Genomic DNA, 25,463 nt, shown 5'->3' with positions numbered 1-25,463 from the left:
GCCAAACAAACCCCCATACTCTGGCAAAGTCACACGAATCAACACAATGCGAAAAGCCACGTCACCAAGGCAGCTCCGCCCCTGTATACAACAGAAACCTCCCGGTATCCTTCACCCCAAGCCCCTCCAACACCTTCAACACCCCGCTGGCACTATCAGCCACCTCAACGACGGCATTCGGCCCCCCCATCTCAGTCTTGACATGCCCCGGATCAACCGCCACAACCACAACCTCCTTATACGCATCAATCCCCCTCAGCTGGCGCGCCTGGTGCACCGTCAGCATATTCAGCGCGGCCTTGCTGACGCTGTACGGCGTGATCTCGGCTTTGATGCTCCCGTCCCTCACCAGCGCCATGCTGGCGATGCCCGAGGAGACGTTGGCCACCTTGGCGCGCGGCGAGAGCAAGGGCAGGAGCGCCTGCAGGACCAGGGCCGGGCCGAGCACGTTACTGGCGATGTGGGACTGGAGCGCGGATGGGGTCAGCGACAGGGCGGTTTCCTCGCGGGAATGCAAGGTCGCTGCGTTGTTGATGAGCGTGTCGATGCGGATTTCCGCTGCCGGGTTGGATGGGTTGGCGTTGCGGATGCGGTCCGGCAGGGCGGCAATGGAGGCCGGGGAAGAGATGTCGCATTCTACGATGTGCACTTTTGTTTCGGGGTTCGGGACGGAGGATTGCACCGCGCGCAGGGCGGTGAGGTCGCTGTCGAGCTTTCGCACGACGGCGAAGATGGTGTTGCTTTGGGGAGGGACGGCGCGAGATAGCTGGCGGACGTATTCGAGGCCGATTCCGGTGCGTGCCCCGGTAATGACGTAGACTGGCATATTTATGGTGTGGTCTCCGCGAACTGTTGTGAAGGTGTCAGGTGTGCTCACTGAGCTGCGTTTCGAGGCTTGCGTCGATGATCATGGTAGCTGTTGCCCTCTATGGCGTGCTATATAACCTCTAAAGGGTGTAACTACATGGCAACATGTTCCTCCGCTGCTTACAGCCTAGGGCTCTTTTGTCCGGAGTTAATTGTTCGTCCATGCCAAGCTCCGTCGCTTAACGACCACGACTTCGACGAAGACTCCGTAAGAGTCAGTAACGTGCCAGCGACACTTCATGGTGCTGCCTTCGCCAAGAGAGCATGGTGAACAGGAGACTGCTTCAGTCGTTTCCATTGTCTTCGGCGCAGGTTGGTATCAAATTTGTCATCCACTTACACGGCTCAGTATCCCGGCCGTCCTAACGGGGACACCCGGGGAAAGCGGGCCGGTGCCGCCGGGCGGAGAGGCGACGTTTTGCCGGTTCGGAACCAATCCCCGGGACTAACACAATTGGGATTCGACGTCAACCCAAAAAGCTAATGTAAAGTAACAGGGTGGAGAACCAATTAATGCAGAGAACTTTGGGACAACGGAAGTGGGTGAATAGATCGATAGTCGGGATTAGCGCTGCATTGTGTAATATAACCCACGAAGTTCAGGTCTATACAGACTATAAGAATTTGCGGTACTTTACCACCACCAAGGTGCTAAACGGACGGCAAACTCGATAGGTAGAATTCCTCTCGGAATTCAACTTTAAAATCAACTATAAGAAAGGCTCGGAAAACGTATAAGCAGATGCGTTAAGCAGGAGGCCAGATCACTTCAGGAATAGCCAACCAGAAGCCTCGCCACCATTACTTTAACAATAGCCAGACGGTTCCCTATAGTACGCTCCCCAACCGATAGAAGATCTCGATGACGATACGCTTCCATAATAGGGTAAAGATCCCGACCTACAACCTCTATAACCGTTTAAAGAATACTACGCAGTCTTTAGGGAAGAACGGCTAGGAATAGACTTCCAGGACCGGAAGAGGAACGACATAGACGATAAGGCAGGCATCTCTTAGAGAGATGGAGCGTTATAGTACAATGGCAAGGCCTACGTCGCACTACAGGATCAAATAGAACTGATCAAGACGATCTACAAGTCGAAGCTTGGAGGATATATGGGAATCGCCAAAACAATCGCCAAGGTTCGGCAACACTACAACTTCCCAGGACTTAGGACCAGAGTCAAGAACATTATATATATATATATATTCTCCTACTCCGCTATGCCTCGCTATTTACAAGGCGTGCCGGACCCTCTACTGCTATGTACAAAGGAAAAACCGTACCGTTTAGGCCGGGTGAAAACCTTTGTCGGAAGTGATAGGAAAGACATAGTTCCAGTGATACACGCTGCTGCGAGTAAAGGAAAAAGGCCTTGGGAAGGCCTTGGGCCAACGGCTAGTAGGGTACTAGCCCGGCTAAGCCGTGGCCACGGGTATGGCTAGCCGGGCTCCCTAGCTTCTAGTTCCTCATCAAGGTTCCGAGCGAGCCTATATTCCCCTAGCCGGCCCGAGTCCATCAGCCAACCCAATACCTTCTTCAGAAGTCTTCGGTTCCGGTAGCCTAGGCCCTGTAAAACAAGGCTAAGATCCCGGTGGGTGCGTATTAGTTGTCTAGGCCAGGTTTTTGGTATAGGTGGTATAGAGCACCAAATCACGAGATGCTCCACTGTCTCTCGGGCTTCTCCGCATTCGCAATAGGGGGTAGGCTGGTTACGGGCCTTTTGTTTGAAAAGAAAGTCCCGTAGGCCTATAGCTCCTGTACGAGCCTGTACTAGTAGAGAGCTCTTGGCCTTTGTAAGGCCTTGGTGTTTCCGTAGGCTCCGGTTCGTAAAGAGGACTGTTGGTAGGCCTTCATCAGCTAGCCTAGTTGGCTGTCCCTGGACTTGGGTCTTCCATCTAGCCTCCCAGCCTCTTAATAGTGCCCAGTCATCCTGGGTCTTAGCTAATGGTGGGCCCAAGGCCTTAGCCTCGGCATTCCATTTGGCCACTATAGCCGATGCCTTTTCGGCATCTGTTAGCTTTTCTAGGCTCCAGGGCCGGCCCCGTAGCGACCGGAACCTTCGTTGAAGCTTGTTGCAGGCCCCTTGGATGATTTCCTTTGGTGGGCGTCTGGGAGCCTCTAGGCCTAGCCCGGCCTATAGGGTAGGCTTGTTGAGCCGGTCTTCGAGGTCGGCCAGCCTCTTGTTAAGGTAAAGGTCTAGGGGGGGGATCCAAGTTTCCGTCTCGAGGTTCCGTATAGGGGTAGCCTTATAGGCTCCGGCTACGATGCGTAGGCTTCGGTTCTGGGCCTTTGCTAGGTCCCTGGCTAGACCTTGTAGTGAGCCGTTGAGTGTTGTAGGCTTGTGGAAGCTGGATGCCCCATAGGCTATTGCACTGCGAATGCACTTGGTATAGGCCTCTCGAGCCCTGATTAGCCCCGGGCCCCAGGTCTTAGCTGCTATCCTTGATAGGGCAAAGTCTTAGGTTCTTAGCTTAGTGGCTATGCTAGCTCCGTGGGCCTTCTAAGAAAGCCTCCAGTCAAGCCAGACCCCTAGAAACCGGGCCGAAGCCGTTGGTTTGACTATAGTATAGTCATGAGAGTGGCTAGATTTGGCTAGTTGTAGTGGTTCAGACCACTGCTTTCGGCCTTTGTTGAAGTGAATCAGCTCTGACTTAGCCCCGTTGAATTCCATTCCGTAGAATCTAGCCCACTGTAGGCATGTAGCCCAGGCTTGTTCCAGTTGCCGGCAGTTAATATAGGGGTCCCTTCCAAAAGCTAGGAGGTTGGTGTTATCTGCAAATCCCACTAAGCTAACCAGAGGGTGCTTTTCCTTTAGTACTTTATATAGCGAGGCTATATATAGTATAAAGAGGACTGGTGATAGTGGTGATCCTTGTGGCACTCCAGCTTGGATGTTAATTTCCAGGGCAAGTTGGCCGTCGAATAAGAGTGTAGCCTTCCGGCCTGTTAGCCACGACTGTAGCCAACCTACAAGCCACTGCGGGAGCCCAAGGTCCCGGACCGTAGCCAGTAACCGGGTATGATTTACCCGGTCGAAGGCCCCTATTAGATCTAACTGCAATAGAGAGGCCGTAGCACGGTATCTCCAGGCCTCTTGGATCTGGGCCACCACAAGCCGTATGGCTAGGTCTGTTAACCTATGTTCTTGGTTGCCCATCTGTTCGTCGGGTAATAGGCCGTAGACTTCAGCTGCCTCCGTGATTCTTTTGGTAACCACTATTTCTACTACCTTGCCAATGGTAGGAAGGAGAGAAATAGGCCTGTAGCCTCCGGGGGTAAGATAGTCAGCTGGGGTTTTACCAGGCTTTGGAAGCACTATAACTATAGCTTCCTTTAGCCTGGCCGGTACCCATTGTAGTTCGAGGCATCTCTGAGTGAGTAGTGCGAGGATCTTATATAACGGCCTACCACAGACCTTCAATAAGCCTATAGGAATAAGGGAATAATACTCTCTCGGTCTATCTCTCTTGATTCGAACGTCTGCTTTATAGAGCAAATACTAGCTTATGGCCGGACGACTCGAAAATCGTAATTTTACGAAACGGTATTGATAACAAGCTTAAGATAAAACTCGATATACAGTTGGAACTCCCTATAAAATATAAAGAATTTATTAAGGCTCTATATAAGCTTAGTAGATATAGTAGCTCCGGATAAGGGAACTCTCTCGGCAACTTCGGAAAGCCCTTGGCGTCCTGGATCGGTAAACCAATAGACATTTCTATAATGGATATACGGAATAACGATATACTCCAGGTTTCGAGTATCCGAACAGGAGGCGCTATTCGGTTTGCGCCTAGCTCAACGCCTGTATAACGACAGGCCCGGCAGGAGGCTAGAGTCTGTATGCGATATGGCGACCTAGGCCACTAGGCATTGGACTGCCCTTATACACCTGCTTTATATGCTCTGAACAGTCTTGCTCGGCTTTTTAATCCGGTTTCTAAGACTTCTAGTTCTAATATATATATATAGTACTCTACAGCTATTGTGCCTGAGTACGATATATAATTCGACTTTAATTTTAGTCTTGTTTCAGCTCCTGGTTTTATTGACCTAGTTGGGGGTCTATGTTTTGGATCTTGGATTTAATAACCTAGTTGGGGGTCTATATTTTGGATCTTGCATCTAGTGACCTACTGAGGGGTCTTTGGTTTCTGTCTTTATGGACCTAGTCTAAGGCCGTGGATCTTGTTTCTGCTTGAGTTTTCGTTTTGGTGGACAGGGTCTCGTTTGGCATAGGGAAGTGTCACGGGATCACCTGACCTCTGGTCATGTGCCTCTGCTCCAGTATTTAAGGTCTGGTCGCACGCACACTGCTGTCATCTAGATCTTGCTCTCTCTCTGTCGCAATATCAATCTTGTATGTGCGAGCTGACCCGACCGGTACCCGTCACAGTGTTCCAGATACTATACAACCCTCGGGAAGCCGAATCGCAGTCAACCCTTATCAAGACTCGCATTGCGAACCATCAAAATAGCTCCCCGACTTCAATGTTGGCTGCTGTAGACCAGCTTGCTAAAAGCACAACGGCTGTGATGCACCAGGTGGCCCTCCTTCAGGCAGAGAACGCTTCGCTCCGCAAGGCCAACGAGGCACTAAGCAAGCGCCGGAGAGCTAAAAGAACACGCGTGTAGCTTGGAGGATCACTTACTATACAGGAGGCACAAGAGGTGGTAAGTCAGGGGGCTATAGGTGGGGAGGCAATGCAAGAAACACAGCTAGATAGTGGTGGTGCCGGGGTGGGTCGTACGAAGGTTCGGTGCTGTGGTGTGTGCGGCAAGCCTAGCCATAATGCCCGCACTTGCCAGGAGGATGTAGAAGGATCTGATTTATCTGTTTCTGATGTAATTATAGTTGGTTGCTAGTGTTGTTGTATTGTAATTGAAGATGGTGTTCGTAGGGTAGTAGGGAGTGCGGCGCTCGGTGATATGCGGCGCTCGCTGATAAGATACGTTAATAAGTGTTCAATTCTTCAGGCTCGACCTGCAAGCCCCGAGTCTCGATTAGCCGATCTATCAAAGATCTATCAATAGACCTCATATCCCCCAGCAGGTAGCTTTTTGACGTTGAGCGGGTAGCGCGTCTGGAGCGGAATGCTATATTCCACATGTTGGCTGACGACAAGTTCAACGTGGTAGGTGCTTTGGGCGGAGTTGTCAACCAGCTCGGAGCCCCCGAAATATGTGATGCTTATCCTCCGAACCAACATTCCAGGGGCAATCCTTATAGGTTGGTGGAAACCCGCTATCATAGTTACCCCCTTTAACGAACCATTCTTATCATATGATAGGGAACGGCTAGAGAGACGCGTAGAGATATGGTTAGTATAGAAGCTAGACGCCCCCGCTCTCTATGCTTGGGTAGATCATATCCAATATACCTATGGACCTCGACTTTTATATTGCCACTCGTAACTCCTAGCTCTGGCAACCCTTGCTTGATCATATACTCGACCACAGCTTGCTCTTCTGCTAGTCTGTCCATGGGCCAGCGGGTATATTCGATCTGGGGTCCTCCCCGCGAAGGACCTTGCTGACCTGCAGCCTGACGAGGCGCTGGAGCGTTGGAGGCACTTGATGCCGCAACCTTGGGGGTTTTTGGCGCTGCAACCTTGGGGGCCCTTGGCGCCGCAGTCTTGGAGGGACTTGACGCTGCAGCCTCGCGATGGGACATGATGGAGACGTGGTGGATAGCTGAAGATAAGGGAGTAGAGGTAAAAGTTTATTGTGAATCTAAGATGATAATGAAAGAGCCTGATTATTGATTGTAATTAGGGTAGGGAACTAAAGAGAGAAACAGCCTTTTTATAATTCCCCTGGCCTAGTAAGCAAAGCAATTATTCGAAACACTGGACTTCCTATCTTTATTTCTACTTGGATATCTGAAACACTTTTGCTGTTGCCTACTGTACCTACGATAGGTAATAGGTATTTAGCTTGGACTTGTCATACGTACTGGGCTACTTTAAGCTTGAAAGGTAATCGAGAGATCTAGGTGCCTAGGCTAGTTTCATATGATCCTGCCTGCGGCAAAGGCAGTAAGTAACCTTTTCCACTTAATCTAACTAGGTAGATACCTGGGTAGGTACTTCTATCTAGGGAGGTGTGGGTCCTGTGACGGTATGATGCAGTTTACAGGGTCAAGCCAGCTGTTCGTAGCATGCAATTCCATAAAACTAAGCCTAAGGAAAAAGAAGGAAAAGGTTCTGGGCGGTCGGTCTAGAATTACACAAAGATGTTCCTGATTTACAGGTCACGTGACTTATGCCCCACTTCGTCTGTTCCACCCAGAAGGTCGTGGGTTCAGAATAGAACAAGGGACACGAGAGCTACGGTGGTACTTATCTACTCAATCCAACGGAAAGAAGTTGAGCCGCCCTGCCAAGGGACCGCGAGCTGGCGGCGGTGGTGCAACCTGAGGCAGTGATCGAGGTGGCCGACCGCCCACCCTCACCGAAACGACCGAGCCGCGCCCCGAACCCGAGTTCGAAAGTCCGTGAAGCGATGTAATCACTGGAGGATGCGGCCACTACGTCGAGAAGAACCGCAATCTATGCTACGCAAAGCATTGCATCGAAAGGAACACGCGTACTGGGAAACGGGAGCGGAGCCAACGGCCAGACGGAAGCGGGGAAAACAGGGCTCCAAACGCTCCTAGAAGCAATCAACGAACAATGAAACGAGACGCGTGAGATAATTGCCGAACGACGGAATATAATCTGCGAACTATGCGATATAGTTAGTAGACAATAAGACGCGATTTAGTAGCTCTACAAGGAGCTAAAATAAGCCTGCGATATGGTCTGCAAACAGCAAGATGCGATTAAGTAGCTCTCTAAGGAGCTAAGATAAGCCTAAAACTAGATAGACGCCCTTTGTCACGAATTAACCAACGGCAGGCTGCAGGGCAGACGGCCGTATGTGGGGACGCGGGGGCGTCCCCAGCCAATCATTTGGACAACTAGGCGGACCAGTCAGAGACAGGCAAAAGTGCTAAGGTGCCAATGTCGCTGAGCACCCTGCAGGATGTAAGCGATCAGAGTGATCAGAGGCATATCACGATGAGCACCTGGGTGCTCATCCGAACCGAAGCACTGAGCGCCCAAGAAGATAGCTAGTATATAGTCACTCGTTCTGGAGGACTCTGGGAGTTCTCCAGTAAGCAATTACAAGCAATAGCCTACACCTATTGTGCAGACATTGCGACAAGCATTGTTGTGAACCTTTTGGCTTTACCGAGACCTACAGTCCGACCAGCAGTTACCTTCGACCGGCGAACCCTTTCAGAGGCAGGACTGCCTATGGTTTCGTTATACGTTGCTCACTCCCTTTGACTCTATCACGGTTCAGATCGAAGGTACCACCAATCATCATGGCGCCTTAGACACCCAGTACCCCGGAATCCCAGAGCCAGGCTGCAACTATACGCCAGATGTAGCAGGCTCTCGAGGCTCTTAACGCCAAAATCGCCTAGCTTGAGGCCGAAAACGGCCATATGCAATAGCTTGTTAATGAGGCCTATAATAGCAAGCCCAAGGATAAAGCCAAACTCAAAGCACCTCCTAAGTATAGAGGAGATAAAGAAGGACTTATTGGATTCCTTATATCTATAAGGGCCTACCTTAAGTACTACCCGGACAAGTTTGCGGACGAATCTGCCAAAGTTATATTTATCTCCTTATAGCTTAAGGGGAAGGTACTTCGATAGTTTGAACCTATCCTTAAGGATTAGCTAACCAATAGTACGGACGCTTAGGATGACTTTACTATTGAAATTTTCAAATTGTACGACAAATTTAAGTAGGAAATCCAGAAGGTGTTCGGAGACTATGATAAGAAGCTCTATATATAGGAGCGACTTATACGCCTAAGGCAGATAAAGTCGGCGGCTACCTATATTATATAGTTCCGCCAGGATTCACTTCGGTATAAGATTAACGACGAAGGTCTTATATAATTGTTCTATAATAGCTTAAAGGAAGAAATCAAGGATGAACTATACTAAAATGACTGACCCGATACGCTTGATGAATATATTACTATAGCTATCCGTATCGACGATCGAATTTACGCCAGGCGCCAGTAACGTAAGGGACACGGAACGTAGCCTATATTTGTCAAGGCCAATGATAAGAAAAAGCGATAATATCTTAGCATGTTATATGGTACCTATGCTGGACCGATGGACGTAGACGCTATCTAGCGTAAAGAAAAGGGACGGAAGGACAAGTCCTAAGCCACCTGTTTCAACTGTAGCAAGAAAGGATACTTCAGGCGGGAATGCTATAGTAAGAAGAACTGGAGACAGGTGCCCGGCAAGGAAAACGCTATAATCGACAAGTCAACCCGCATGGTTGAAGTGGCCGCGGCAAGTTATACCGAAGATGACTTCGACGATATAATTGACCGGGGCATGGCTAAAGGAAGCATCAACGACTCCTCCCGGTTAGGAAGTAATAGTCCTTACGTTATATTCGAAGAGCCTATCATAGGCTACGATATCGCCGCTATTATAGTATTACAACTTGTAGAAGATTAGGGATTCTAGCTGACCTAAAACAAAGAAGGTCAATAGAGGATACGACAAGCGGATAACGAACCTGTTAGCCCAAACCCTATCTTTCTCGCTCAACGCCTTTAGGAGGCTGAGGAGGAACAAGCCGAACTTCGAACAGTTACCCGAAGACTTATAGAAGAAAAGGCTTAGGCTATAAGCCAGCTGGAATTTGTCAAGGCCAAGTTGGTCAGGGTCTAGGAAAAGCACTACTCAAACTTGTAGGATGGACCGGCATAGGACCAAGGCCAGAATAGGAGAAATAGTAGAATTAAGAACCCCGAGGCTAAATACTAGAAGGCCTAGAACTAGCGAAGACTCAAGGGGTAGGAACCATAAGATTAGGATACTTTTTGGAATAAGAAGCCGTATAACGGCGTCGGGGATAGTAATGCGGTATATATCTGGATTGGATTCGGCCCGCACTACGAACCCTACGAACAAGACGTACTTCGACTCTAACCCTAGCGATACGACTATGTCTACGTCCTATGGTTCTAGTATATTACGTACAAATGCCGATACTATTTTCGATCAAAATTTGACAATGACTTTTGGCCCGATAGGCCTACCGACCGAAACGGAGAACCTCGACCAGTCCCGTGGGTTTGGGATATAGGGACCGGCGCCGACTAGTTCTTATAGAAGGTCAAAAGGACTAACATATATGATAGAATTAGGGTAACACCGCGAAGAACTTAGCTAGAAGACTGCCAGCGATGGCCTAACAGCACTCGATAGTGTAAGAGCCAGGATTGCTTAATCTATATATAAGTAAAGCTCTAAGAGTATCACGAACGCAAGATATATATATAAAGATAGATGATGCCTTGCGAACGACGGCAGGAAGAAAGAAGAGCTAACGAAACCCGACGGTTATTCGAAGAACTCCTGAGACTTAGACCGTAGGACGGCAACCGAGAGGCATAGGAGGATAGGGACGCCTATCCAGACGCCAGGACGGAGTTAGGAAACGACTTAGGGCCCTCCGAGGGGCCCGAAAACCACTAAATCCATTATAGCAACGATAGATCCGTGTCACGGTCGGTATGGGTGTCGCCCCAGGCGGGGGTCGAACCCACGACCTCCCTGATTGACGGCTGTTGTGGAGCACCGGTCACATGACCCACAAATCAGGAATATCTTCGTGTAATGTTCTGAGCCACCGACTCAGAACTTCTCTTTCCTTTCCTCAACCTTAGATTCACGAAATAGAATGACAACAACAGCCGGCTTGACCCTGTTCAATTGCATCTAGTCGTCACAATCTAAGGTTCATTTTCCATAGCCTGGGAAGGCATCATACAATATCCCACATTACGAAGAAGAACGAATCGGACTCGCACGACGGCGACTCCACTGATCTGCATAGCCAAGACCGGCACTGCAACGAAGCGAACCAACCAACTCGCGCACCAAGATGGCCCGCTCTGTGCAAGGCGATAAGCCTGGCAGTGGCTCCTCTAGCCACCCGAAGAAGAATGACAAGGGCGAAGCCCCTGTCGAGGGACCGAAGGTCCATTTCGATACCGAAGAATTGAGCGATTCCGCCTCGAGACTGCGCCGCGATTCGGCCCGGCGTTCTAGCATTCGAACTAATGAGCCCATCGTAGGCGACGACATTGAGTACACCTTCGAGAGGTTCAACGAGGTTGTACGACCGAGACTGCACTCCTATAACTGGGAGGACGATGACCTCTCTGAGGATGCGAAGCACCGAATCATCGAATTCGATAAGAAGCTTGTTGACGATGACAATCAGAGGGTCATCAAATACTTCAGCTGGCAAGCAACGTCGGCAATCCCGACCGACAAGCCCATTGGCTACGAGGAATTTGAGAAGGCTGTTGCAAGGAACCCTCGGGAGGTATTCGAAGACCTCCGTAATACGATGATATATTTTATGGCTGTAAAGACCCAGCTGGACGATGTTCATCAACTCGCAAAGGCAATCGACGGCGACCTCGGCGATGTTACGCACTGGATTGCTGAGCTAGAGAGCATACAGGCCGATTCCGGCGACCCTGCTCTATATGCATATGCCCAGCACGAAAAGGATCAGGAAATCGACAAGCTCAACGCCGAGATTCAACGCCTGAAGGCCCGCATTTGCGACCTCACAGACGCCCTACAGGCCGGCAACAGTCACGGCGCCAGTGTCGTATCCAACGTTACAGCAGCCACCGCTGCAACCGTGGCTACTGCAGCCACTGCCGCCGCAAGCGACAAGCGAAGTGCCAAGGTGCCCGGCCCCCCGGTCTTCTACAACGACGAGAGCCGCGATACTGTACCTTTCGAGCAGTGGTACCGCCAGGTGGAGTACAAATTGGAACAGAATGGGGACCACTACCGCAGCGACCGAGCCAAGCTAGGCTACATCGAGTCCCGAGTCGGTGGTGAGGTCTCCCAGAACCTAGGTCCTTACCTACGCGGCACCCACCCCGACCCCATCACCACGTCTGCTGGGCTATTGACCTGGCTCTAGGACCAATACTTTGACCCTAGCACGAAGCAGAAAGCGATTGACAATTTCAACAAGCTCGAGATGAAGCCCGGCGATGATTATCACACGTTCAAGCATAGTTTTGTCCGCCTGGCCGGCGAAATTGGCCGCAACAAGAGCGAATGGAAGAGCGAGTTCCACCGTCGCCTTCCTTATACCCTGGCCAACCCGTTGACCAGAGAACTCGTTGACGAGAACGTCACTTTCGAGGCATACGCCCGCATGGCCGCAGAGATCGCCCTGGGCCACAAGCGTAACCGCGAGCGCAGCGATGCCCGAAAAGACCCTGCCGCAAAGGGCAACCGTGGCAATGGCGGAGGCAACGGTCGCAAGCACGCAGACGGCAAAGTCGTCAAGCCCGGCCGCATCAACGAGAGTGGTAGCGGCATAGCCGGAGGCCTAACCAAGGACGAGGTCCGTAAGTTATTTGACGAGGGTCGTTGTTTCACATGTAAAGAGAAAGGCCATGTCTCGACCGAATGCCCACAGCGCGGCAAGGCCGCACACAACAACAACCGAGCCGAACGCGAGGCCCGCATCGCAGCCCTCCAGGCCCGTTATGCCGTCAACGCCGACAGTACCGGGGCCAGTACCAAGACCAAGCTGGCCTCGAACAAGGAGAAGCTGGAGGCTACGAGTGGTAGCGAATCGAACAGCGCTTCGGAAAACTAAGCACCCTAGGGAACATTACCTCCCTCCTAGGGGAAGTGTCAACACTGAACAGCAACGAATCTCACAAAACAGACCTTGTAGATAGGCTACTGGGTGGGGAAGCCTTCACCATTGCCTGTACCCTTAGCAAAAATGGGATGTCATTGACCACAAACAACTGCCTTGTTGACACGGGAGCAAACGGCTACTTATTTGTAAGTGTGCCCATGGCCAAGCGTATGGTCAGACTACTGCAATTCGAGAAATGCAGCGATTTCCGCCCTCGCCATATCGGAGGATTTGACGGCAAGCCTAGCCAAGTAGTCGATGTGGCTATCCGGGGCAACATCACGGTCCAGAATCGGACTCTCCGCAACGAATGGTTCCTGGTCATCGACACAGGGCACCATGACCTCCTGATCGGGCGGAAGTGGCTCGATCAGCACGATGTCCTGGCAGACGCCAACCGGCGAAGACTACTATTCCCAGAGGCACTACCTCCAGACCCAGGCTGGTGGAAGACAGCCAACATTCCTCTGGACCACGTGCCACAGAACGAGCAAGCCGACCCACCTGTCATGAAGGATGTTCGACGGCGCGAAAAACTGATGGAGAAGGAAGACAAACGACGCCGCGATGGCCGCGCAATGGTGAGGCGCATCCAAGAATTGGAAGCCACGGTGAAGGCCGTCGACACGCCCAAGCCTACCCTGAAGATCACAAGCATTCTTCAGCGCCCTGGCAGGGCCAAGACCACGGCTGGCGTGGACCGAGAGCTTGGAAAAATGCACAGGGTTATGTCCGACCTGCCCGAACCACAAGAGGGTCCCCGGAAACCAAAGAAGACAATGTCAAAGGACGTTGACGATTCGAAGCGTGGCCATAATGGCCGCGGGCCGTATATCCTGAAAAGGGACTCTATCGGCTGGCATGAAGAGAGGCCTATCGACATTGCGGTCCTCGACGACCGAGTTTTCGAGAAGGTTACCAGCAGATCAGACTTCTTGACAGGCCATACCACCCTCTGCGAGATCGAGAACGTTATAAATGACAAGCAGAACGATCAGGCAAGGAAGGTCATGCCTAAGGATGAGGAGGAACTACGCCGGCAAGCGTTGCGAACTGTACCGCCCTGCTACTACGACTTCCTCGATGTGTTTAGCAAGGCTAGCTCCGATACCATGCCCCCGTTCAGAGGCCCAGCCGTGGACCACGACATCCAGCTGTTGCCGGGAGCAAAGCCATCGGACCTAGGCTACAGCCCCCTATATAAACTCTCTGTGGAAGAATTGGAAACAGCCCGCAAATACATCACGGAGAACCTACGGAAGGGGTTCATCGAGCCCAGCGATGCACCCTGGGCAGCTCCAATCCTGTTTGCATTGAAGGGAGATGGGAGCCTACGGTTCTGCGTGGACTACCGGAGGCTAAACGCCATCACAAAGAAGGATCAGTACCCTCTACCACTGATCGACGAGACCCTAGCCCGCATTTCCAAGGCCAAGATCTTCACAAAGGTCGACATTCGCCAGGCATTCCATCGAATTCGAATCGAACCGCAAGCCGAAGACCTGACGACCTTCCGAACGCGGTATGGAGCCTACAAGTACAAGGTACTCCCTTTCGGCCTAACAAACGGCCCCGCAACATTCCAGCGGTTCATCAACAACACGTTGATGGGTTACCTCGATGATTTTTGCAGCGCCTACGTGGACGACATCCTGATCTTCTCCGAAGACCCCGAAGAGCACGAGGAACATGTTAGAAAGGTCCTGGCAAGGCTGCGGGAGGCCGGCTTGCAGGCTGACATCAAGAAGTGCGAGTTCCACGTACAACGCACCAAGTTCTTAGGCTTCGTCGTCAGCACTGAGGGTTTGGAAGTCGACCCTGCAAAGGTGGACGTTGTACGGCAGTGGCCGGTATCAACCACCATCAAGAAGGTCCAGTCCTTCCTGGGCTTCTGCAACTTCTATCGACGATTCGTCCGAGAGTATGGCCGCATTGCCAGACCTCTCACAGCGCTAACCCGCAAAGATGCCCCGTTCAACTGGACCGCGGAGTGCCAGCGAGCCTTCGAAGACCTCAAGAACCGACTGTCGAGCGCGCCCCTGCTAGCACACTTCTCGCATGGCCTACCCACGCGCCTCGAGACCGACGCCTCGGCCGGAGTCCTGGCCGGCGTATTATCACAACAACAAAAGGATGGGGAATGGCACCCTGTCGCCTTCTACTCGGAGTCCATGCACGGCGCGGAGCTGAATTACCACATCCATGACAAGGAGCTTCTGGCCGTGATTCGGGCATTACAGCACTGGAGGGCAGAACTGATCGGCCTGCAGACCGAGGAACCGTTCCTTATTATCACCGACCATGAGGCCCTGAAGTACTTCAGCACAAAACGACTACTGAACATTCGCCAGGCTGGGTGGGCGGAGCTAATAGCTCAGTACCACTTCCACATTACCTACCGCCCTGGCAAGGCCAACGCTGCAGCGGACGCCCTCTCACGGAAGGTTGAGGACGCTGCCACCCAGAAAGCCAAAAAGGAGGCCTACCGCACAATGCAGTTGTTTGCTCCGGTAACCGCTATACAGCACGACGAAGGTTTCGGCGAGGAATTGGCCCTCCTGGACGAAGACGTCCCGCCTCCCCCCGGCTCAGGTATACAACTGGTTGACGACCTGTTGAAATGGAACCGCACCGCCCCGGAACTGGAAGAATGGCGCATCAGGGCCAGGGAGCACGGAGGAGAACACGGGGACTTCGCCGTACTAGACAGCGGCCTTCTCCTCCACAGGGGAAGGTTGGTCGTACCCGCAGCGGAGCAGTTGCGCACCCGTGTCGTTGAGGAAGCCCACGGCCGTATCACGACGGCACACCCAGGAAGAAACAAGACTCGGAAGCTCATCGTCGCGAGGTACTGGTGGCCACGAATGGGCAGTGATATCGACCAGTATGTTGAGAACTGCATGCCATGCAGGTCATCGAAACATCCACGAGACAGGACCCCTGGGCTCCTACAACCACTGCCCGTTCCGGCTGCGCCATGGCGATGTATCGAGATGGACTTCAACGAGCAGCCGAAGGATCGCTACGGTTATGACAACGCACTGGTCATGATCGACCGCCTGAGCAAGGCTTCATGGACCATTCCGTGCGCGAAGACCGCCACGGCGCGCGACGCAGCAAAGCTCTACTACGAGGGACCATACCGGGTCTATGGCCTACCGGAGGAGGTCCTCACGGACCAAGGGCCACAGTTTCGAGCCGACTTCACCGATGAATTGTCCCGCATTCTAGGCATCAGGTGGGAACTGGCCACTTCCGGTCATTCCCAGACCGTGGGCCAAGTCGAAAACCTGAATCAGTGGATTAATCAGCGGCTAAGACCTTTTATCAACAATTACCAGGACAACTGGTCCCGGGCCATTCCAGCGCTCGACGCGGTACAGATGAGCCTACCGCAAGACAGCATAGGCCTGCAGCCACACGAGGTCCTGTTCGGCCGCCCGATGCGCATGCCTTTCGATTGGCAGGCCAGAACACAAGACTTCTCCGACATGACACCCCGCGAAAAGATGAACCGTGAAGAAGCCCAAGCCGTTGCGCAGCGAATCCAGGGCTATGTCGATACCGCAAGAGAGACAATGACGAAGGCACAAGCCCGGCAAACAGAGCAGGCGAACCGTCACAGAAGGGAACCTGATTTCGACGTCGGCGACCACGTCGTCATTCTCAAAAAGTCATCCGAGACCACGAGCCGCCCGAGCGACAAGCTCTCGTTCCCTGTTACACAGCAACACTACGAGATCCTCGAGAAGGTTCACAATGGCAAGGCATACCGCCTTAAGGTTCCAGATTCGTGGAAAAGCTCGACCGTGTTCACGCCTGACCGTTTGAGGAGATATCCCAATAACCCGTTGCCAGGCCAAGCGGCCGAGAACCCACCGGGCGAACAAGTCAATAACGAAGAAGAGTGGGAAGTCGAAAGGGTCCTAGCTAGCCGAACATACCACGGCAAGCTCCAGTATCAAGTGCAGTGGAAAGGCTGGGACCCTGACCCGGAGTGGTATCTGGCCGAGAACTTCCGAAACGCTCCCATGGTGTTGAAGCGCTTCCACGACGAGTACCCTGACAAGGCTGGGCCTCCGGTCCGCCTCGCCCGCTGGGTGGAAGCCGCCGCAGAGGACCGCTTCGCAGAGGAACATGACGATGACAACGTCCCGTTGAACAGAAGAGCGCCGCTGCGGCGATCAACGAGGAAGAAGTAGCGTCTGATACAGAAACATGTGCTGGTTCGCAATTACACCAATTGGTGTAAAGAACATGGCTGGTCTGGAATTACACCAATTGGTGTAATACCCACGGCCATGGCCACGGCGGAGGCCTGGGAATGGTATGGAACGGTGGAATGCGCGTTGAAGGCGCATACGGCATTGAAATTCAAGACTCGCGGACGAGTCTTCTTTGGAGGGGGGGGTTGTCACGGTCGGTATGGGTGTCGCCCCAGGCGGGGGTCGAACCCACGACCTCCCTGATTGACGGCTGTTGTGGAGCACCGGTCACATGACCCACAAATCAGGAATATCTTCGTGTAATGTTCTGAGCCACCGACTCAGAACTTCTCTTTCCTTTCCTCAACCTTAGATTCACGAAATAGAATGATAACAACAGCCGGCTTGACCCTGTTCAATTGCATCTAGTCGTCACAATCCGCAGGTATAGGAAGAACTACGCAAGGAAAAGGATCTATGATCTCCTAGCGAGCGAGAAAGAAGCCGCTACGATTTAGGATAATAAACCCGATGATAGAATCTAGGTTATAGTACACTGGAAAGGGTTCCAAACATTGGCATTAGTAGATAGAGGATCTCAGGTCGACCTTATCTCGCCAACACTTGTTAACCAACTTAGGATCCCGTAGAGGATCAAAAAGGAATAGTATATTATTAAAGGACCATTTAACACCTAATAGGTCCGGCGAGAAACAGAACTACTTATGATCATAGTAGAAGGAAAAACTACCAAGGTAGTATTTGATATTATTAAAATAGGGCCTAAGAAGGATATGATTCTAGGACGCCTATGGCATCGAGATTACAACCCAGACATCAGTTAGAAGGGAGGTGGCTACCTACGACCTCGAGAGCAGAGGCTGTATCCAACCAACCAGATGGGGAGCGCAGACGACGGATCACAGCAGGGAAGATTACCCCGGGAGGTGGCCCCTATAGATCCACTGTAAGAGACGGGCAATGCTAGGCAGCGTACTACGGACTTAGGAAGAGGCGGCAGTTACTAGGAAGAATAGCGAGAGTCGGCAAGACCAGGCTAGAAATAACGCCACTTGCAACGATACTATCGCACGGCCTATAGAGATACAGACGATATCGAAATCGCTGTTATCTCAATCGACAAGGCCGGAGAATTCGAATTCTAGGATTAGGTCACCTAGAGGGAAGCGGCTAATATTACGGCCGGAGATAAGTTCTCGTACTATCGGAATATAGAGAAGAATACGGAAACGGGCAAGATCCTAGCAGAATACCAAGGACATCCGGCGTTCGAAGCAAAGCATCTTAAAGGGCTACTAGACTATGGACCTTGGGATTACGAAATCAAACTCAAGGAAGGAGCCCAGTTGAAGTTCTTCAAGGTATACTATACCAACGAAAAACAAGATGCTAAGTTAAGGAGATATCTTGAGGAGAATCTTAAGATAGGGTATATTAGACTATCAATATCACTGGCGGGCTACCTAGTCCTATTTATTCCAAAGAAGGACGGGAAGCTTTAGATATATATAGACTACCGATAGCTGAACGGAGAGACAGTAAAGAACCGGTATCCCTTGCCACTTATCTTATAGCTTCGAGACCAGTTGGCAGGCGCCTGTTACTTTACTTGCCTTGACCTTCCAATAGCGTACGCCTATATTCGCATTAAGGAAGGGGATGAATAGAAGATAGTGTTTCGCACTCCCTACGGCCATTACAAGTACCTTGTAATGCCCTTTGGATTGACAAACGCACTGGCAACCTTCTAGGCGATTGTTAATTATACGATCCGCCTATTCCTCGACCGATTCGCAGTCTATTACCTAGATGACATCCTTATCTTCTCTAAAACACTTAAGGAATATAAGAAGTATATAAAAGCAGTACTAGACGCACTCTATAAGCATAAGTTATTAGTAAATAAGGATAAAAGCGAATTCTATATCACGAAAACAGTATTTCTTGGATACGAAATTTCGCCTAGTAGAATTAGGATAGAGCCAGCAAAGATTAAAGCGATCAAAATATAGCTATGACTAACGACGATAATAGAGGTACGAGGGTTTATCGGATTCGCCAATTTCTATCGAATGTTCATTAGGAACTTCGGCAACCTTATATAACTATTGTACGAACTTACAAAGAAAGACATCGAGTTCCGATAGGAAGCCAAGCATAAGCAAGCGTTTTAGAAGATCCGCGACGCAATTATCGCCGATCTAGTGCTCTGGTTACTAGACCTACAGAAACCATTTGAGGTCGAAACCAATATATTGGATTATACAATCGGGGGATAACTTGGTCAGCGCGACGAACAAGGGAAGCTATACCTAGTTACATTCTTCTTAAAAAACTCGAAGGACCACGGTTTAACTATCCAATCTACAATAAGGAGCTGCTAGCTATTATTGAGGCTTTTTAAGAATAGAGACTATACCTTAGCAGTACAACTTATAAAGTTCAGGTCTATACGGGCTATAAGAACTTATAGTACTTTACTACTACTAAGATATTGAACGGACGACAGACTCGATAGGTAGAATTCCTTTCGGAGTTCAACTTTAAAATCAATTATAAGAAAGGCTCGGAAAACGCACGAGCAAATATATTAAGCAGAAGGCCAGATCACTTTAGGAATAGCCAACTAGAAGCCTTACTACTATTACTTTAATAATAGCCAGACAGTTCCCTATAGTATGCTCCCTAACCGATAGAAGATCTCGATGACGATACGCTTCTACGATAGGACGAAGATCCCGGTATATAACCTCTACAACCGTTTGAAGAATATTGTATAGTCTTCAGGGAAGAACGGCTAGGAAAAGACTTCTAGGACCGGAAGCAGAACGACGCAGACGATAAGGCAGGCATCTCTTGGAGAGATGGAGTGTTATAGTACAATGGCAAAGCCTACGTTATACTATAGGATCAAACAGAATTGATCAAGACAATCTACGAGTCGAAACTCGGAGGACATATAGGAATCGCCAAAACCATTACCAAGGTTCGGCAACACTATAACTTCCTAGGACTTAGGACCAGAGTCAAAACCATCGTATAAGAATGCAATCTCTGCAATCGAAGCAAGACGGCATGATATAAACTATATAGGCTCTTGGAGCCATTGCCAGTTGTAGAACGACCATGGAGTTCGGTAACAATGGATTTTATTACCAAACTACTACTTTCAAAAGATTCGACTACTAGAACGAAGTACAATAGCATTCTTACTATAGTTGATTGACTTACTAAGTAGAGCTACTTCTTCCTATATAAAGAATTATAGTTAGCAGAGCAACTTACAGATACGATCTATCGGCATATCGTAATAGTTCATAGATGGCCAGAAGAATAGATCACGGATCGAGACACCAAGTTCGTATCAAAGTTTTGGCAAGCGCTTATAAAGCGTTTAGGCACAAAGAGCAAGCTTTTAACAGCATACTATCTATAGACAGATGGCCAGACCGAAAGGCTTAACTAGATCGTCGAACAATATCTTAGAACATTCGTCAACTTCCAATAGGACAACTAGGTTAATCTATTACTAGCGGTATAGCTTATATATAATATAATACTAACGGAGACAACAAAGGTTACTCTATTCTTTGCGAATTTTAGTTACAAAGCGGATTTATGCCAGGGACCAGATATCGCAGTGCCTAGGGCAAAAGTCAAGGCAGAGAAAATATATATACTATACGCGATGCTAAAGGAAGAACTCGAGTTCGTCAGGCTTAGGATAAAGAAGTACTATAATAAATATTAGCTTAAGGGACCTTGCCTTGAGAGAGGAGATATAGTCTACCTCATTTCCCGAAATTTGAAAATAAAACGGCCAAGCCAGAAACTCGACTTTGGGAAGATTAGACCGTTCAAAATCGACGCAAAAGTTTCGATATCTAACTACCGACTTTCGTTACTATTAACGATAAAGTTATATACTAACGTCTTTTATATCTCGCTCTTTGAACTAGCACTTAAGAATATATAGGCTATAAAGGATATCGAAGCCAAGGACGAAAAAGAAGAATAGGATGTTAAGGAAATCTTAGACTTGCGAATAGCCAATAGAAGGCTAGAGTACTTGATCAAATAGCTCGACTTCGGACTAGAAGATAACTTATAGGAACCAGCAGAACACCTTAGCTATACGGAGAAGCTAAGAGAGTTCTACCGAAGGAACCTAGACCGCCTAGGAAGGAGGAGAAACGCAAAAGCTAACCGTGTTCTAGGTGACGACTTGCACAATGTCATCCTATACCATAGCTAGCAATAGCATAGATAGGATTCGAACCTATAGTCTCCTAGAGCAATTACTCGGGTATAATAACCAAGCTATACCACTAAGCTATTTCATTTGTTGGGAAACAGGCAATAAGAATCAGGTTGAGAACCCTAGGCAGGAAAGAGCGGCTGCAGACAGCCACGCTATAATACGACATGCACGGCAGGCGCGATCAAGACCTAGCCACCATCGGCTACGAACCCCTACTACCTTGAGAAACCGGAGGGCTCCTACCACCAGAACCCTATAGAGCCAGAAACAAGGGACCCCCCCTAATAATACTCCAGTCTATAGGAACGTCCGATAACCAGTTGGGATCTAAATGATCTGACGAAGCAGGACCCGGAGCAAGGAAATCCGATAAAGAAGGCAAAGCGGTAGTACCTAGGGACGCTGCTGCTATACCATCCGAAGGCAGAGCGGCTAGGGAGGCCTGCTCCGACTCCTCCTTCTCCTCCTCGTCCAATAAACGAGACTCCCGACGGAAGGCTATACGAGCCCTCTCTTCTAACGCCCGCAACTGTTGCTCCAAACAAAGCAGTTTGCTAATCGTAGCCCGACGCTCAGCATTAAAACGCTCCTTTTCCTTAATAAAAGGACGTACTACGGAAGTCAGCAAACATAGGAGCAAAGAAAAGCGGCAGACTTATAATCTACGCTATAGATATTGCAGTTAGAACGACCTGCCTTGACGTAAGGAAGGTAACGTTTATAATGCTTATAAGCGACATACTCCAGTTTCTTCTCGTAGCAATAAGTATAGGAAGGCATAATAACACTGGTCTATATAAGGAAGCGCACCTAATTGCAACGACGGTTAGAACTCGTTCGTTTCTTTTTCTCTATATGGTCAGGCATAGTAACGACAATATAAGAGGGAAGAACCTACTAGGGCAAGATATAAGGAGAATAGCCAGGACTATTGATTATTTTAGGAACTTAGTCGTTAGGGCGTCGACCCTAGAGGAGGGGCATTATGTCACAAATTAACTAACGGCAGGCTATAGGGTAGACGGCCGTATATAAGGACATGGGGGCATCCCGAGCCAATCATTTGGACAACTAGGCGGACCAGTCAGAGACAGGCAAAAGTGCTAAGGTGCCAATGTCGCTAAGCACCCTGCAGGATATAAGCTATTAAAGTGATCAGAGGCATATTACGATAAGCACCTAGGTGCTTATCCGAACCGAAGCACTAAGCGCCCAAGAAGATAGCTAGTATATAGTCACTTGTTCTGAAGGACTCTGGGAGTTCTCCAGTAAGCAATTACAAGCAATAGCCTATACCTATTGTGCAGATATTGCGACAAGCATTGTTGTGAACCTTTTGGCTTCACCGAGACCTACAGTCCGACCAGCAGTTACCTTCGACCGGCGAACCCTTTCAGAGGCAGGACTGCCTGTGGTTTCGTCACACCCTTGTATGTAATATAGCCCCTCCTTATATAATTCAGACGAGCCCAAGGGCGTTATATACAGAGGTTGCTTGTACGCCGCTAGCAAGCCAACCGAGTAGACTACGAACTATCTCCCTGCCGAATATAACGCTGATGACCTTTATAGATACCTTGTTCTATACAGTTGATATATCTAGAGTGGAGGAAAGTAAGAAAGGGAAAGTTCAAGTAGCAGATATAAGGAAGGCAATCGAGGTAGAGATCTAAATATACGAGAACTAGGGAACCTAGCACTATATAGTAGTTATAAAGGAAGCTAGGAACTTAGAGCGGATTAGAGTAATCTATAAGGACGAGAGCGAAGTTGCTCTTGTCAAGGAAGTAGCGTAGAAAATTACGGTGCTAGGAGTTTATATATTAAGGGACTAGTTATACCTAGTGAGAATCGATAATGCCAACCGGATAGCAGTCCTTAATGCAGAGGGGAAAATCCTCCCTAGAGCGGCGGAAGTACTAGGAAGGGAAAACGAAGTCAATATTGCCAAGATCGCCTAGCTTAGTAGGAAGAATGCTGGTAAAGCGTATAGCTCGATAGTTGTCTATATAACTAAGGGCAGCGAAGCGAGACGGCTCCTAGATATACACTGCTTCTATCTAGCTGGGGAATCGGTATATATAGCTATATTTACGCCCTAGAAGGGTCTAATTCAGTGCTTTAACTATCAAGAACTAGGTTATAAGGCCTTTGTATATAAAAGGCTATAGATATATAGATGGTATGCCGAATAGGGGTATTATTACAATATATATTAAGCTATAGTAATAAAGTGTATGCTATAGAGGATTATATGAATCGTTTAGTAAAAGCTGCCGGGTTGTGACGAAACCACAGGCAGTCCTGCCTCTGAAAGGGTTCGCCGGTCGAAGGTATTTGCTAGTCGGACTGTAGGTCTCGGTAAAGCCAAAAGGTTCATAACAATACTAGTCGCAATGTTTACATAGTAATATAGGGCTACCTTACTGCTTATATTGCTTACTGGAGAACTCCCAGAGTCCTCTAGAACGAATGACTATATACTAGCTATTTTCTATAGACGCCTGCGCTCGCCGTTGTCCATGAGCGTCTATGGTCGCTAGTGCTCGCCAGCGTCCTCGGGCGTCTATACAGACGCTCCTGGACGCTGTCGTCCATCGGCGTCTATATAGGATATCTTACTGCCTCGTGCTTCCCGATTGGTAACCTTATTATCTGTATGGCCCTACTAGGTCGGGTTATATGGTTGGTTCGTAATACGATGCCCCTCCTTGACGTCTTTTGCCCCGAAAGACCTTGGCTATCGTTATATTTCCTTTTAGCGCCAACTGCCCCCTTGATTTTGGTTCCCCGGTAAGTCGTTATTCTTCTTCCTCTACTATTGCTATAGCTAATATAGTGGCGGCTAGGCCCTGTCGAAACTGTGCCTTTGAACGCCGTATTGCTGCGATAGCAATTGAGCGCGACGGCGAGGAGTCCGATATGCCTTGCGAACGTTGTTGGAACGTAAAGCCGCGTAGGCGTTGCATTATAGTGCCTGGTTCCGACAAGTGTTCCTCCTGCATTCATATAGGAAAGAAGTGCAATAGTCCTAGCGTTGCGAACGCTTATAGGTACCTCTTTGTCGGTGCTTGTTAGGTCCCTTCTAATAAAATAGTAGTGGCAAACTTGTCAGCCCACGACAAGATTGATAAAGCGATTATAGATGCTGAACGTCAGCTTGCTAAGGCGTTAAGCCATCTTTCCCGTCTTCGGCAGCAGCGCTAACGCCTAGCGGAGACTGGCTCGTTATTGTTGGCTTGTGGACTGGAAGGTTTGGAAGAGGATGGGGCCCCTTCCCTAGAACCGATGTCGGAGGAGCAGCAACTTGTTGGTTAGGCGCAGGCCTTAGGTGCCTTTGGTATAGTTGACTGGGAGGCTGCTGGTGTTGTTCCTTATGGGTCTGGTGTTTCAACAGGGCCCCTTGATTTCGATGTGCTCCTGCAGTCTAGGGATTCCTCTTCTGTTGTTGACGAGGCTCAGAGTGGTATGGGTTTGTAGTTGGTGGTGGTTAGGTCTTGATCGCGCCTGTTGTACGTGTTGTATTATAGCGTGGCTGCCTGCAGCTGCTCTTTCCTGCCTGGGGTTCTTAATCTGATTCTTATTGCCTGTTTCCCAACAAATGAAATGGCTTAGTGGTATAGCTTGGTTATTATACCCGAGTGATTGCTCTAGAAGACTATAGGTTCGAATCCCGTCTGTGCTACTGCTAGCTGTAGTATAGGATGACGTTATGCAAGTCGTTACCTAGAATACGGTTAGCTTTTGCGTTTTTCTTCCTTCCTAGGCGGTCTAGGTTCCTTTAGTAGAACTCTCTTAGCTTCTCTATATAGCTAAGGTATTCTGCCGGTTCCTATAAGTTGTCTTCTAGTCCGAAGTTGAGCTATTTGATTAAATACTCTAGCCTTCCGTTAGCTATTCGCAAGTCTAAGATTTCCTTAACGTCCTATTCTTCTTCTTCATCCTCGGCTTCGATATTGTCATGAATTAACCTGCAGCGGCCGGTGGGGCCGACCTGCATAGTCTGCGGGCGACGCCTGCGTCCAATCATTCTAGTCTAGGAACGGACCAATCAGAAGAGGATCACACTTGGCATAGGGAAGGCTTGGTGATCTAGGTATAAGGCTTACAAGGGATCACCGGTGATCCAAGGTGATCTAGTGTGAGGGATCACCGGAGGGAGACCGTAATCTATAGGAAAAGCCGTAGTATATAGGATAGCTAGACACTCGTTCTGGAGGACTCTGGGAGTTCTCCAGTGAGCAATTACAAGTAATAGCCTCTACCTATTGTGCAGATATTGCGGCAAGCATTGTTGTGAACCTTTTGGCTTTACTGAGACCTAT

At 49.5% G+C, this 25,463-nt stretch overlaps 1 protein-coding gene and 1 pseudogene across 2 annotated transcripts; both read right to left on the bottom strand.

The window, feature by feature from the left end:
- Positions 1–61: 61 nt before the first annotated feature.
- On the bottom strand, positions 62–826 carry B0T15DRAFT_388058 (NADP-dependent dehydrogenase-like protein; the record flags this gene model as incomplete). The annotated part of the gene is made up of 1 exon (XM_062864422.1): positions 62–826. One exon carries the CDS (start codon positions 824–826, stop codon positions 62–64), a length of 765 nt encoding a protein of 254 aa, XP_062725230.1.
- A 20,309-nt stretch (positions 827–21,135) lies between these two features.
- Positions 21,136–21,212, bottom strand: B0T15DRAFT_t2 (annotated as a pseudogene). The gene has a single exon. The product of its transcript is annotated as a tRNA-OTHER (tRNA).
- Positions 21,213–25,463: the final 4,251 nt, after the last annotated feature.

Source organism: Chaetomium strumarium (assembly GCF_033439665.1).
Source record: "Chaetomium strumarium strain CBS 333.67 chromosome Unknown B0T15scaffold_1, whole genome shotgun sequence".
Lineage (NCBI taxonomy): Eukaryota > Fungi > Ascomycota > Sordariomycetes > Sordariales > Chaetomiaceae > Chaetomium > Chaetomium strumarium.
The sequence above is the reverse complement of the archived record's forward strand: the minus strand, read 5'-3'. Positions and strand labels throughout refer to the sequence as shown.